General features: G+C 42.4%; 1 protein-coding gene across 1 annotated transcript in view; it reads right to left on the reverse strand.

Annotated features, from left to right (window-relative positions):
* Positions 1-4,332: 4,332 nt before the first annotated feature.
* The window catches only part of LOC126199710 (myrosinase 1-like), a 41,500-nt gene continuing 29,545 nt past the window's right edge, over positions 4,333-16,287 (reverse strand). The window contains exons 6-8 of the mRNA XM_049936637.1: positions 13,399-13,536; positions 10,714-10,820; positions 4,333-4,483 (exon numbers count right to left, since the gene is read on the reverse strand). Of these exons, the coding sequence (XP_049792594.1) occupies positions 4,333-4,483; positions 10,714-10,820; positions 13,399-13,536 (396 nt within the window). The remainder of the gene's footprint in view (positions 4,484-10,713; positions 10,821-13,398; positions 13,537-16,287) is intronic.

Raw genomic sequence — 16,287 nt, forward strand, 5'->3', positions numbered from 1 at the left:
TGTTTTATTGATGTCCACCCCAAATCCTGTACCATGTCCGTGACACTCTCTCCCCTGTTTCTCTATAATACAAAACGTGCTGGTCTTCATTGAACTTTCTCGACGTGCTCCGTTAATCCTTTCTGGTATAGATCCCATACCGCGCAGCAGTACTTCAAAAGAGGAGGCTGTCTCTTTAGTAGATCTGTTACATCTTCTAAGTGTTCTGCCGATACCACGCTTTCTTTGGTTCGTGATCCCCACAACGTTTTCTATGTGTTAGTTCCAATTTAAGTTGTTCGTAATTGTAATTCCTAGGTATTTGAATTTACGGCCTCCAAATATGACTGATTTGATGTGTAGCCAAAGTTTAATGGATTCCTTTTAGCACTCCTGTGGATGACCTCACACTTTTCATTATTTATGGTCAACTGCCGATTTCCGCACCATACAGATATCTTTTCTAAATAGTTTTGCAATTGGTTTTGATCTTCTGATGACTTTACGAGACGAAAATCGACAGCATCATTTGCAAACAACCTAAGACGCCTGCTCAGATTGTCTCCTGAATCGTTTATAAAGGTAAGGAATGGCAGACGGCCTATAGTATTACGCTGGGGAACATCAGAAATCACTTCAGTTTTAGTCTATGACTTTCCGTCGGTTACTACGATCTATGACCTCCATGACAGGAAATTATGAATCCAGTCGCGTAACTGAGGCGATAGTCCGTGAGCACACAATTTGATTACAAGTCGTTTGTGAGGTATCGTGTCAAAAGCTTTCTGGATATCTAGAAATAAGGAATCAATTTGGAATTCCTTGTAAATACTACTCAACACTTCGTGTTAGTAATGAGCTAGTTGTGTTTCACAAGAACGATGTTTTCTAAATACCTGTTGAGTGTATGTCAATAGCCGTTGTCTTAGAGGTAACGCATAATGTTCGAACACAATATATGTTCCAAAATCGTGCTGCATATCGACCATAATGATATAGGCCTTTATCAGCTCCTATTGCATTTTTCAACTCTTTGTACTATCTCCTTCGGCTGTCTTTACTGGTCAAACTGAAAATGCCGTATGGCGTGTATGCCAGGGATACACCAGAAGATGGTTTCAGTCGCCTTGCAGAGATGGTGTTCTCCCTTAGTGCATATTGTCCCGCTCACTTGTGGATATGTCAGACGTGTGTTATATGTCTAGTTGTGGAGTGTTGGTGAGTGCAATGGATGTGGGCATAGTGTATTGTTTGTGTGGGATGATGATAGAATGGAGTGGTTGAAAGCCGGTGCTGGCACACAGTATGCTCCTCTTGAATAGCACCAACGGTGCCGTCGAGCTTAACGAACCCATGCGACGAATGGATCACCATCAACAGTTCCATATGCCCTCACTGCCTGAGACACTGTGCAGAGGTTTAGGATTTAATGGAGGACTCTGACACAAAGACGCGATCAGGAACCTTACTCCGCTATCTCTCCTTCCTTTTCCGGCCAAATATGGGCAGTGAAAATTTCATCCACCACCAAGATTCGAACTTTTTCTTTCATTTACTGAGTGTAATGAAGTATTATGCAGTGCCCTTAGCCACATGTACTACAACGTCCTCTGCATCTTAAATATCCTACTCATTATAGATCAATAAAAATAATTCTCTGCAGCAGTTTCATTGACAGGTGTCATTTGAGTATTAATCGATTGTACAATAATGTCATATCTTTGCTCTCGAGCAGTTCCATGTGAGCGAGCAGCGATGTTGTAAGCTATATTGTGCGCTTAGGTTATCATCTTTGGTGTGCTAGTTGGCGCAGTAGCAGATAGTGGTTAGCTCTGTTAAAGTGAGGAAACAATTGTAATGCTTTGTTTCAAATGTAAAGTCTCAATTTATCGAAGTGTTTAATTTAGATGATTATGTAATGGTAAATGATCTGAGAAGTGTAACGGAATCTTTTATTTACGTGAAGGGGAATTACAAGGTAATTCTATTGAGGTGACACTTTTATTATTGCAGCGCCATTTATTACATGTCTTCCTCTTACAATTTCTTAATTGATCATGGTTTTTTCAACAGTAGAAAAGGAACCAAGTGTGTTCTGAAAATACCTCGATTTGCAACTAACAGAGGTCTCATTGCATCTCACGAGTGTCATTGTGTAGATGTAGTAATTTGCAGCTTTATCATAGCAGCGCGCAAGACAGAGGAGTAATGCATCGCGTTATCCAGATTTGTACACTACAGAGGTAAGGACTAAATATTTTGATGTTTTTTTTTTATTCAGTCAGGGCCAACTTATGTCACTGAGAGAGAGATTTATTCTGTGTTTTGTATCAGTTTTAGTTCTGCAATCTGTGATCAATTTTGCAGAACTAACTATCGTAGGTTTTATGTTAAAGTTCATTATTCAGGCAGTTTTTAGTGCTCAAAAAATTCTTGCAATCATATTATTCAGTTTACCAGTATTAAAGACTTGCCTTCTAATTACGGCAGTTCAGTTTTACATTACGATTCATTAACATTTCACCACAGCTCTTATTGTTCAAAACAGAATACGTCAGTCATATTTTTGTTATTTAACGAGAACTTGCAACATGCTATGTTTGTGTGATCTTTCACTTAACTGATTTCACCGCCACTGTTGCAAAGCAGTTGCTGGAAATTGTAATTGAAACGGATTCTCTGCCTTTCTTATTTGTATATCAGCTTCTTAACGGAACAGCAAATCAACTCATTTTGACGTTGAAATTTTTAAATAGACGAGAATCTGTCACACAAAATCGCATATTAAGAAAGACAGAAGAAAAAGAGATAATTTCTTGACCGATCTGAATGTTTCTATTGTTATAACAGCGGTACAACACAATTAAAACGCAGTGAAGTTCAGTCAACGATGAAGATGAAGATATTACCTGTCTGGAGTAAAAGCCTGACCCCTCAGAAAGTAAATGTTATTTTATCTCACAGTCACAGTGGGCTAATACAGGGTATGAGTGCAGATATTGTGATCATTATTACCTTAATATGTACCCACTTCAGTGTGTTGTTTGTTTTCTGTGTAAGTAACAGTCTTCCCACAATCATGTCACATAATTCACTGCTTGATGTTTTCTGAACAGTCCTAACTGCACCACTGAGTGGACTACGCGTGTCAGTACAGACTACCCGTTTTCCTTCCACGTCTCCACACTTCAACACCAGACCTGCTGCCAAAGGGAATACTTGGAGGTACTAACCAGTGTAAAAACATAGTACTGGCTCTGAGCACTATGGGACTTAACTTCTAAGGTCATCAGTCCCCTAGAACTTAGAACTACTTAAACCTAACATCACACACATCCATTCCCGAGGCAGGATTCGAACCTGCGACCGTAGCGGTCGCGCGGTTCCAGACTGTAGCGCCTAGAACCGCTCGGCCACCCCGGCCGGCAATAAAAAACATAGTACTACCAATAGCTATAATTATTATTATGTAGATGAAGTAAATACTGATGCAGTGTCGTTGAGCACACTGTCCTCAGTCACGAATAAAAGTATCTGCACTGGTACCCCTAACACGTGTATATAAATGTTTTTTCACTCTTTCTTTATGGCTGAATGTTACCATTCTTGAAAATACCTCGACAAAAAGGAGATGAATGGTTGCTATGCTAGCTAAAGGCTACCATACCACTGGTAAATTAACAAATATATCTTCACATTTTCGTTCCTTCCGCTGTTCGTTATGCAGTGTTGCGATTCTGCGTTGGAATTTCAGGATCTCTGGGTTTTCCAGGCTCAATACATAGTAGACAAATTCACCAAATAGCCAAATAACCACACTGTATTTTTTGATTATAAATCGCTTTGCGTCCGGTCGTAGCACCTGTTGTATATGAATGCGTTGAAACGCCGTTCTTGCCACGATATGATAGCAAGTTTTCCTCGTAGCCACCGCCATACTTGGTTGGCTGGGCGACGTGTCACTCTGTGTGTTAAGGTGTCTTTTTGCTTACATTTTCCACAGACGGGCGAGTCGATTAGGTGAACAGCGTGTAGCTTACTAGGCAACTTACTGGATGCTGCGGATACGCGGTGGCTTCGCTGACAAGTAACACGAGACGCGACCGCCTTCACCTTCCGCCGACGCGCAGCAGGTCAGGAAGTGTAAGGTGAAGGCGGCGGCTGCACGCGTAACATCCGAATTTGCACCTCTTCTAATTTTTCGGTGGCACAGTATCAGCCCGAGGCTTAGCAGAGACCTGTAATAGGGGGGAGTACGCCGCGTACTGCGAAGATAATGGGAACTGAATAAGCCACGAATTTTCACGATGCATTCTTTATTAGGCATTTATTTGGTGACATGTGAATGACAGGTTACGAGGGTGGCGTCGTGTCGGCGTTCTCGAAGTCCTCCAGAGGGACCGCCTTCTCCTTGTAGATCTGCGCCATCACCGGCACCGACGCCTTCGCAGTTCTGGGGCGCTCTGGATCGTCGTAGTCCACGGAGTACAGGCCGAACTTGATCCTGTGGAAGCAGTAATCCATAAACAGCCACTGGAGGAAGCCTGGACAGTTCTCGGTCCTATTAAATAGCAATAACGATTGTCTGATGGTAAATGAAACCAACAAACACAAAATATCATTGCCGTGACGAAGAAGTTGTAAATTTGTTCACGCTATATCAACCGGGATAACGTCTGTGACTGTTTTACAGATTTTCGAAGCGACATACTTTTGTGCTTAAGCCATCTTTTTTTTTTAGTCTGACACGCCGTGTTTCTGCATCTCATGTTTAGAAATGAGAAGGAGTGACTTGTTTTACTTGACAAAAAACTTTCTATGGTCAAGATCGCATAAATACTTCTTTATTTTCGACAACCAGTTTCGACAGGCTTTGCTGTCATCTTCTGGTCTTTTTACCAATTGTCAGTTGGAACCTCAAGCCAAGTTATCATATTAGTAGACAGGTTCGTCAGTTAAATTTAAATTCGAGTACTTTAGGTCAAGAGTGATCGCAACCGTTATAAGCCGAAGCTACAAATTGCTGTAGGTAATAAATCCACCTAATGGTGGACGTATTACAGTCTTCCCAGACGTGTAGTCTGAAATATAGTTTAATAAATGTGACTGGTTACAGCAGTTCGTATTAATTGATATAATTTATTTTGTCTCAAATTTGCCACGAGAACAACGTACTTCCTTAAATTTTTAACAATGTTTTTATGAGTGTTTTAGTGAGGTAATTGTGTCGACGTTTCTACCCAGAAATTATTGTGAGGTTCAGTACATCATTTTGTATTTTTGGATGTTTACTTCGTTTCAGTAAAGAGATAGAAAATTACAGAAGGTTGTATTATAGGTCACAGTAAACTTCTGGGCGGTATCTCAGCCACCTAATGTCACTGGAAGCCCTTTCAACAACAAAACCATGGCACTCATGACAGACGTAAAGACAGGATAATATATAATGAACAGACGGACGCACATGATGATGGCAGCATGTCAACGAAAGGAGCCCATTCAAATTAAATATTGGTATTAAAACGTGACAGAACTAGAAAAATTTGTTGTTGGCAAAAAAATAATAAGTCTGCCAGCAATGCGCCTGCTACCTCACAAAAAGAATAAGAAGTAGTAGTACAAGAAGAATAACGTGCTCTCTTTGAAAGTGTTACATTTACTCGCTGGATGCCAAACAGCGTCAACTGTTGGGACTGCTAAAGAGTATTAAAGTTCTCAGTATAATTCGCAGCTGCAAGACGAAATTCTTGTTGTTGTGGGTGTCCTACAGCTGTCGCCGCTTCCCACATTTCTGTCGCCAAACGCTCATAGTAAGCCATTTTTCCTCATCCTCTTCTGTTTCTCTTCGCTCCGTCGCTTCTTTGATATCCCTTCGGCACCTTTCCCGTGATCCTTCTCTTCTTCTCCTTCAAAAAGATTGCCGTGAAATTGCTCTTTTTAGCAGTCAATCTTCTTCCATTCTTTTGACGTGCCCTATCTATCCTAGCTGTCCTTCTTCTATTCTATCCGTAATACTGTAATCGATATGTGTCATTTTTCTTACTTCTGCATTTCTTACGCAGTCAAGTGGGGAAATTTTAGATGCACTTCTCAAGTGGTCGATTTCCAAAGCTCGAAGTCTCTTTTAATTTCTTTCTGTGACTTCTCAACATTGACGTCTACATCTACATACATACTCCGCAAGCCGCTGTACTGTGCACGACAGAGGGTAGCACATTTCCCATCAGGTGTTCCACTCGCACACAGAACGAGGGAAAAAAACAGTCTGTATGCATCCGTAGGAGCCCTAATTCCTTTCGTCTTATCTGCATGTTCCTTACGCGAAATGTATGTTGCCGGCAACAGAATCCTTCTGCAGTCGGCCTCATATGTCATTTCTCTATATTTCGTGATTAGTGCCCCACGAAAAGACTGTTGTCTTCCTTCCAGGGATTCCCATTTGAGTTTCCGAAGCATCTCTATAACACCTGGATGGTGATCGAACCTACCGGCAACAAATGTATCAGCCCATATCTGAATTGCTTCAGGGGTCTTCCGAGCTGCTGCGGATCCCAAACACTGGAGCAGTACTCAAATATGGGTCGCACTAATTGTTCTATACGCGGAGTCCTTTACCAATGAACCACACGTTCCTAAAATTCTCTCTGTGAACCGAAGTCGACCGTTCACTTTTCCTGCTACAGCCTTAACATGCGCCTTCCACATCATAATGCTTTGCAACGTTACACCTTGATATTTTATCGAAGCGACTGTGTCAAGCCCCACACAACTAATGCTGTCCTCGACCATTATGAGTTTCTTTTCCCTACTGCATGAGTTTGTTTTCCCTACTGCATGACTTTGTTTTCCCTACTGCATGAGTTTCTTTTCCCTACTGCATGATTTTGTTTTTCCTACTACATGAGTTTGTTTTCCCTACTCATCGCATTAACTTACAATTTTCCATATTTAGAGCTAGCTGTCATTCATCAAAGCAACTAGAAATTTTACGTCCTCCTACAGTCACTCAACGACAGCACCTTCCCGTACACCCCAGCACCATCAGCAAACAGACACAGACTGCTCCTTACCCTTTCCGCCAAATCATTTATCTTCGTTTACATATAATAACAGCTGTCCCATCACACTTCCCTGGGCACTCCTGAGTGTATCCTCATCTCTGATGAACGCTCTCCGTCAAGGACAACGTTCTAGGTTCTGGTACTGGATATTACATAAGAAGTGTTTGAGCCACTCACATACCTAGGAACCTAATCTGTATGCCCGCATCTCCGTTACCAGTCTGCAGTGGGACACCGTTTCAGATGCTTCACGCAAACGTGGGAATATGGAATCTGTCTGCTGCCTTTCACCCAAATTTCGCAGTACATCAGTTTAGAAAAAGGCAAACTGAGTTTCGCACGAGAGTTACTTTCCGAAACCATGCTGATTCTTGCTTTTGCGTCTCAAGGAAATTTACCGTAAGCGAACTGACAATATGCTCGGGAATTCTACGGTAAAGAGCGCAGCTTGTGTATTGTTGACCGTATTCTTTCAGTTTCAGACATTTGTGGACCTTTTTTTTTTTTCATCAGTCTGCTGACTGGTTCTATGCGGCCCGCCACGAATTCCTCACTTGAGCCAATCTCTTCATCTCAGGGTAGCACTTGCTACCTACGTCCTCAATTATTTTCTGGATGTATTCCAATCTCTGTCTTCCTCTACAGCTTTTGCCCTCTACAGCTACCTGTGGAGCCATGGAAGTCATTTCCCAATGTCTTAACATGTGTTCTGTCATCCTGTCCCTTCTCCTTATCAGTGTTTTCCACTCCGATTCTGCATAGAACCTCCTCATTCCTTATCAGTCCACCTAATTTTCAACATTCGCCTGTAGCACCACATCTCAAATGCTTCGATTCTCTTCTGTTCCGGTTTTCCCACAGTCCATGTTTCACTACCATACAATGCTGTACTCCAGACGTACATTCTCAGAAATGTCTTCCTCAAATTAAGGCCGATATTTGATATTAGTAGACTTCTCTTGGCCAGAAATGCCTTTTTTACCACAGCTAGTCTGCTTTTGATGTACTCCTTGCTCCGTCCGTCATTTTTATTTTACTGCCTAGGTATCAGATTTCCTTAACTTCATCGACTTCGTGACCATCAATCCTGATGTCAAGTTTCTCGCTGTTCTCATTTCTAATACTTCTTATTATCTTCGTCTTTCTTCGATTGACTCTCAATCCATACTGTGTACTCATTACACAGTGGATGATGCTTTTCCGAATGTCAGATGGTATGTCGCCAGACTCATATATGCTACACACCGACGTGAATAGTCGTTTTGTTGACACTTCCCAAAATGATTTTGGTAATTCTGATGGAATGTTATCCATCCCATCTGCGTTATGACCTCAAGTCCTCCAAAGCTCTTTTAAATTAGGATTGTAATCCTGGATCCCCTGTGTCTTCTAAATCGACTCCTGTTTCTTCTTCTATCATATCAGGCAAATCTTCCCCCTCATACAAGCTTTCAATGTAGTATTCTTTCCACCTATCCGCTCTCTCGTCTACATTTAACAGTGGAACTCCCGTTGAACTCTTAATGTTAACCGCCCTTGCTTTTAATGTCACCAAAGGTTGTTTTGACTTTCCTGTTGCTGAGTCTGTCCTACCGACAATCATTTCTTTTTCGATGTCTTCACATTTTTCCTGCAGCCATTTCGTCTTAGCTTCCCTGTACTTCCTATTTATTTCATTCATGAGCGACTTTTATTTCTGTATTCCTGATTTTCACGGAACATGTTTGTACTTCCTCCTTTCATCAATCAACTGAAGTATTTCTTCTGTTACCCATGGTTTCTTCGCAGCTACCTTCTTTGTACCTATGTTTTCCTTCCCAACTTCTGTGATAGCCCTTTTTAGAGATGTCCATTCCTCTTGAACTGTACTGCCTACTGCGCTATTCCTTATTGCTGTATCTATAGCGTTAGAGAACTTCAAACGTATCTCGTCATTCCTTAGTACTTCCGCATCCCACTTCTTTGCATATTGATTCTTCCTGATTAATGTCTTAAACTTCAGCCTACTCTGCATCACTACTATATTGTGATCTGAGTCTATATTTGCTCCTGGGTACGCCTTACAATCCAGTATCTGATTTCGGAATCTCTGTCTGACCATGATGTAATTTAATTGAAGTCTTGCGGTATCAGCTCGGCTTTTCCAAGTATACCTCCTCCTCTTGTGATTCTTGAACAGAATATTCGCTGTTACTAGCTGAAGCTTGTTACAAAACTCAATTAGTTTTTCTCACCTCTCATTCCGTGTCCCAAGCCCATATTCTCCTATAACCTTTTCTTTTACACCTTCCCCTACAACTGCATTCCAGTCGCCCATGACTATTAGATTTTCGTCCCCCTTTACATACTGCTTTACCCTTTCAATATCATCATACACTTTCTCTATCTGTTCATCTTCAGCTTGCGACGTCGGCATGTATACCTGAACTGTCGTTGTCGGTGTTGTTGTTGGTTTGCTGTCGTTTCTGATTAGAACAACCCGGTCACTGAACTGTTCACAGTAACACACCCTCTGCCCTACCTTCCTATTCATAACGAATCCTGCTCCTATTATACCATTTTCTGCTGCTGTTGATATTACCCTATACTCATCTGACCAGAAATCCTTGTCTTCTTTCCACTTCACTTCACTACTCCCTATTATATCTAGGTTGAGCCTTTGCATTTCCCTTTTCAGATTTTCTAGGAGAGATCGTCAAGACACTTCTTCAATTACAGGCCACATGTCCTGGACACACGTGAAGTGTCTTAAATCAAAGGTTTCCATTGCCTTCTGCATCGTCATGCCGTTGATCATTGGTGATTCTTCCGCCTTTAGGGGCAGTTTCCCATCCCCAGGACAAGAGAGTGCCCTGAACCTCTGTCCGCTCCTCCGAACTCTTTGATAAGGCCATTGGCAGAATGAGGGTGACTTCCTATGCTGGAAGTCTTCGGCCGCCAATGCTGACTATTAATCAAAGTATAAGCAGCCCGGGATTCGAACCTGGAACCGGAGACGTTTTGAGTGTGAGTCAAAGACGCTATCCCTAGACCACGGGTACGATGTATGGATCGAATATCGATCATTATAATGTTGAAAATTTAAACAGTTTTTGCAAGAAGTTGATGTAGAATAGGGAGACATATTCCATCATTCCGAATTTCGTTGGTTGAGTGCAGGAAAATATTTAACTCATTTATTTCCACTTCGAAATGGAAGTTCCAAGTTTTAGAATAGAGAAGTAAAATCGGATACTACGGAATTTGAAAATAAGCTGAAGGATGCACTTTCTTAATCGGAATAATATTTTTGGCAGATTCTATAAATGATTAAAATAATTAGAATTTGCGTTCGCAAGGAATCAAATGCACTATTTGTGCTATGTTGATGGATATTAATGGATTCTGGTGAAAACTTAAATTGTTTAAATTACAGCTAAACGAGGAAAATTTATATTATTTGACGATTTACTGTGAATGTGTGAATTGTAGCAAGAACACAGGGAACTACAATTTTGAACATTTTGAGATACACAGCTCAATAACAATCAATATTGTAGTCGTGTGTGTCTTGAATTGGAGGGGGAAGAACTCACTGGAGGGGAATGGCCCGCGATCCACGCTTTGCCAGGTCCCACGTAAACTGTGACGTCAGTCTCCCATTTTACAACGCCGACAGCCTGGATGTACTCACGTGTATCCATTCATCCACTCCAGGTTGTCGAGGAGGCTCCAGGCAGTGTAGCCGATCACTGGGACGCCGTCATCGTTGATGGATCTTAGGAGGGCGGAGAGGTATCCCTGTAAACATCGACAAATCTGATCGTTTCCACTCTCACTAACACACACATGCATCTTAAAGTCTCAACGCTACGGCACATTGTAACAAAAGAAATGTCAACAAGGTGAAAACTTGCTGCATCATCCTTCAACTCATCCAGCTGGTTAAAGGGTGATTGAGGAGCGATGCCGCCGGCCGGTGTGGCCGTGCGGTTCTAGGCGCTTCAGTCTGGAACTGCGCGACCGCTACGTTCGGAGGTTCGAATCCTGCCTCGGGCATGGATGTGTGTGATGTCCTTAGGTTAGTTAGGTGTAAGTAGTTCTAAGTTCTAGGGGACTGATGACCTCAGCAGTTAAATCCCATAGTGCTCAGAGCCATTTGAACCATTTTTTTTAGATGGGTCATTGACGGGCAATGGTTATGTTCGGCGACTTGGAGACCATTTGTAGCCATTCTAGGACTTAATGTTGCGAAACGACGATGGAATTTTTATGGGTAACAATGCGGCATGTCACTGGCACAAAATTCATTACAATTGGTTTGAAGGAAGTTTTGAACAGTTCTAGCGAATGATTTGGTCACTCAGAAGGCCCAACACAAATTCCATCAAACACGTATGGGACATAATCGAGAGGTCAGTTCGTGTCCAAAATCCTGCATCTTGGCAGTTGTTGTTGTTGTGTTCTTCAGTGCAGAGACTGGTTTGATGCAGCTCTCCATGCTACTCTATCCTGTGCAAGCTTCTTCATCTCCCAGTACCTAATGCAACCTACATCCTTCTGAATCTGTTTAGTGTATTCATCTCTGGGTCTCCCTCTATGCTTTTTACCCTCCACTCTGCCCTCCAGTACCAAACTGGTGATCTCTTGATGCCTCACAATATGTCCTATCAACCGATCTCTTCTTCTAGTCAAGTTCTGCCACAAATTCCTCTTCTCCCCAATTCTATTCAGTACCTCGTCATTAGTTACGTGATCTACCCATCTTATCTTCAGCATTCTTCTGTAGCACCACATTTCGAAAGCTTCTATTCTCTTGTTGTCTAAACTATTTATCGCCCATGTATGATTTGCGTACATAGCTACACTCCATACAAATACTTTTAGAACAGACGTACTTACGCTTAAATCTATACTCGATGTTAACAGATTTCTCTTCTTCAGAAACGCTTTCCTTGACATTGCCAGTTTACATTTTATAACCTCTCTACTTCACCATCATCAGTTATTTTGTTCCCCAAATAGCAAAACTCATCTACTACTTTAAGTGTCTCTTTTCCTAATCTAATTCCCTCAACATCACCTGATTTAATTTTACTAACTTACACTACCGTCGTTTTGCTTTTGTTGATGTTCATCTTATATCCTCCTTTCAAGACACTGTCCATTCCGTTCAACTGCTCTTCTAGGTCCTTCGCTGTCTCTGCCAGAATTAAAATGTCATAGGCGAACCTCAAATTTTTGTTTCTTCTCCACGGATGTTAATTCCTGCTCCGAATTTTTCTTTTGTTTACTTTACTGCTTGCTCAGTATACAGATTGAAAAACAGTATACAGATTGAAAAACTTATCTCACTCCCTTCCCAACCACTGCTTCCCTTTCATGCCCCTCGACTATTCTGCCATCTGGCACATCTACAAATTGTAAACAGTCTTTCGCTTCCTGTATTTTACCCCTGCCACCTTCATAATTTGAAAGAGAGTATTCCAGTCAGCATTGTCAAAAGCTTTCTCTAAGTCTACAAACGCTAGAAACGTTGGTTTTCCTTTTCTTAATCTATCTTCTAAGATTATTCGTAGGGTTAGTATTCCCTCGCGTGTTCCAACACTTCTACAGAATCCAAACTGATCTTCCCCATGGGAGTTTTGTCATGGCTGGCTCTCCAAAGGCTATCAGTAATTCTATTAGAATTTTGTCTAGTCCCGGGGCCTTGTTTCGACTTAGGTCTTTCAGTGCTCTGTCAAATTCTTCACGCAGTGTCTTCGCAATTATGGATGGTTATACTGGCATCGTGGCTCAATATTTCTGCAGGGGACCTCCAACGACTTATGGAGTCCATGGCAGGTCGAGTTGCTGCACTACGCAGGGCAAAAGTGGGGCCGACGTGATATTAGGACGCGTCCCATGACTTTTGCTATCGCGGAGCAATTTCCATTCCTGAGTCGGAAACCCTCCTCTACAGGAATCAGTACGAATTAGTATGAATGCTTAATTTGTGGAAAAAGCTGTGAACTTCTTTTATGTAAAGAAAAAATAGTGAAGGCTAGCAGCCCTGTCACCAAGATTCTGTAGAATTGAAAAAAAGTCGTTGCCGACCGAAAAACGTCGCACTGTGTTACTAAATGAAATTTCGTGCAGTAACGAGTACTTCCGAGGAGAACCGAACAAAGCCGAGACAGGCGGAGCCTCTCTGCTGCCCGCACGCGACTCTCACATTCGGCTCGCGTGCAGCTTAGCGTGCCTTCGCTGACCTTGGCCTAATAACACAAATTTCTACCAGCAACTATTGGAAGGGCAGCAGTATACTGAAAACAGGGATCAAGCTGTCACCAGATGCTTACAGTTCATGCTACACAAAAGAAAGAAAAGGTCAGCTTACCCTATAGTAGTGGATGCGTGCTGTGTCGTTCAGAACTCCAGGCGGGTCGGACCATCCGTTCTCGGTGATAAAGAACGGATACCCGGGGTATGATTTGTGCAGCCAGTTGAGCAGCTTACGCAGACCCCACGGTATGTCCTGCAACGAGTTAGAAGCAGCGGAGTTTATATAAGTGAAGCAGTCTCCAGAGGGTGTCTGTTACTCACTAGGTTCGGATACACCATGTATACATACAAATGCACTCTCCGTTTACAACTACGCTATTGCTGAAGTGGTGTCCTTCGAGGGTGGAAGTTGTGGTGAAACATTGAAAAAGAAAACTCTAAAGTATGCTTAGAAACAAATACATGATGAGGTATTGCCCATTTTAGTTGTCAATACTCAGTGATCTTTCTGTTGATGTTCGTTCTTCATTTCATATTGGTTGTATTTGCCTCTGCACTTTGACGTCTGACGTTGACTCTGTTGTCAGACATAGCACTTACAACTGCCCAACATCAACCATTCCGCAAATGCCGTTCCCGTATCACAATGAAATCAGAACAAATTTTTGATTTCATGGAGTGCGAACAATGTAAATAATGTGAGCACTTACAACTGCCCAACATCAACCATTCCGCAAATGCCGTTCCCGTATTACGATGAAATTAGAACAAATTTTTGATTTCATCGAGTGTGAACAATGTAAATAATGTAAAATTTAAAATTTTCCATTCGAATTAAAAATGTTTACGCAATAATATTTTGTACAGACTGACGTCGTCGTTATAGGCCGCCCTTGTCTCCTCTGGTGACAAACTTTTTATGGAGGATTTTGAGGGAAGGACACTAGAATCAGCGATTCTTGAACTCGCTTTTTTTTTTTTTTCGAGGCGGTACTTGGATGATACTTTCATGGTGAGATCCAACGGAGAAGAGAAGTTGATAGAGTTTCTACATCATCTTAACTTGTCACGAGAACATTAGATTTACTATGGAATTGTACGAAGATGGTTATCTCTCTTTCTTGGAGGTTTTGGTTAGACAGAAGCATGCGTGACGGCTCTCTGAGACATTCTATTTATTGTAAGCCAACTCACCTGATTTGCTCTTACACTCTTCAAGTTGCCATCACCTATCCGAAACTGTGAGTGTGCTTAAAATCCTTGTGCACAGTGCCAATACGCTTGCGGATGCGGATAGTTTGCCTAAAGAGCTTGCATATTTAAAGACATTGTTCAGAGACAACGGATACTCTGCCCGGAAAATTAACAGGGCATTCTCAGCTAAATCCAAGAACAGGGAAGTAGCTGAAGAGGAGACAGCGTCAGGAAAATCCCTATCTTTTCTTCCCTTCGTCGGAAATACTCGTACTTCCTTCAAAATAGCAAGAATCCTTAGTAATTTTCAGGTGACCGTGATTTACTTCCCACCATCTAAGATTTCGCACCTGCTGGGATCAGTGAAGGAAGACTTGTTGTCACGGAAGGCGGGAATGATGTGGCCTATACAGGACAAACAACACGAATAGAGGAAGAACAGTGCCCAGAAGCCGCGCGTGATTAGCCGCGGCGTTTGTGTTTGTCCTTAGGATAATTTAGGTGAAGTATTGTGTAATCTTAGGGACTGATGACCATAGCAGTTAAGTCCCATAAGATTTCACACACATTTGGACATTTAGTGCTCAGAAAATAAACGTAGCACTCGCCTTTTGCAACCTAGCAAGTCTGCAGTTGTGGACATTGTATCTCCAACGGAATTTCGATGGAGTAAGACAGACATTAATTTCGACCGTAGCAACATCTTTTTGGGATTCCATTATAAAAGAATCCGTTGAAATACGGAGGGCGAAAAATTTAATAGACCGTGACAGTGGCTATCAGCTGGATAATCCATGGAATCCCGTCATCTCCGAGTTTTCTCCAGACGAAGACGATGGAGCACTCCGATCTCCACAGCTCGTGGTCTAGTGGCTAGCGTTGTTCCTTCTGGATTTTGCAGTCCCTGGTTCGATTCCCGGCCGGGTTGGGGATTTTCTCTGCCCGGGGACAGGGTGTTTGTGTTGTTCTTATCATTTCATCATCAACAGTCGTAACGGTGGCTACACTGGACTGTGTAAAATTTCGTCCTGCAATATAACTTGAGCTCGAACACCATCGGCTGTAGCAATCTCCAAATCGTCGATAGCCTTGTAAACAGTCATGCGCGAATGTCTCCTAAATCTGTTGTAACGCGGCTGCTCTTCGGACTACACATGTACGCTGTCTGCTATGTGACACATTGGATTCTCCTGCTGGTAGATTCAATCGTGCCGTGGATAAATAGACTGCGTATAGGGGTGGACATAGTCCCAAAGTATAAATGCATACCTGTGTTGATCCGTTGTGCCTTCCATAATGACGAGATGACCCAACCAGACCGTCATGTCGCCTCTTTCTGCTTGTAACCTTGGGAGGTGGCATGCCTTTATGATGCACACAGTGATTTGCCCCCTCTCATATTTATATCTTACTCTGAGTAATTCGATTTGGGGAAGTATAGCCGGCCAGAGTGGCCGAGCGGTTCTAGGCGCTACAGTCTGGAACCGCGCAACCGCTACGGTCGCAGGTTCGAATCCTGCCTCGGGCATGGATGTGTGTGATGTCCTTAGGTTAGTTAGGTTTAAGTAGTTCTAAGTTCTAGGGGACAGATGACCTCAGAAGTTAAGTCCCATAGTGCTCAGAGCCATTTGAACCATTTTTTTGGGGAAGTATAGCCGAGTGTGGTCATTACAAGGCTCGTATTGAGAACTCAGAAGATATGAATACTTTCCTCTCTAATCCCATGCAGTGAAAAGTTGCTACTCCTTCACACGCGGACGTCCCAGAGCGGCGCCGACACGCCCACAGGGGCCTGAAGGAGCGGCTGCGG

The sequence above is a fragment of the Schistocerca nitens genome, chromosome 8 (assembly GCF_023898315.1).
Source record: "Schistocerca nitens isolate TAMUIC-IGC-003100 chromosome 8, iqSchNite1.1, whole genome shotgun sequence".
Classification (NCBI taxonomy): domain Eukaryota; kingdom Metazoa; phylum Arthropoda; class Insecta; order Orthoptera; family Acrididae; genus Schistocerca; species Schistocerca nitens.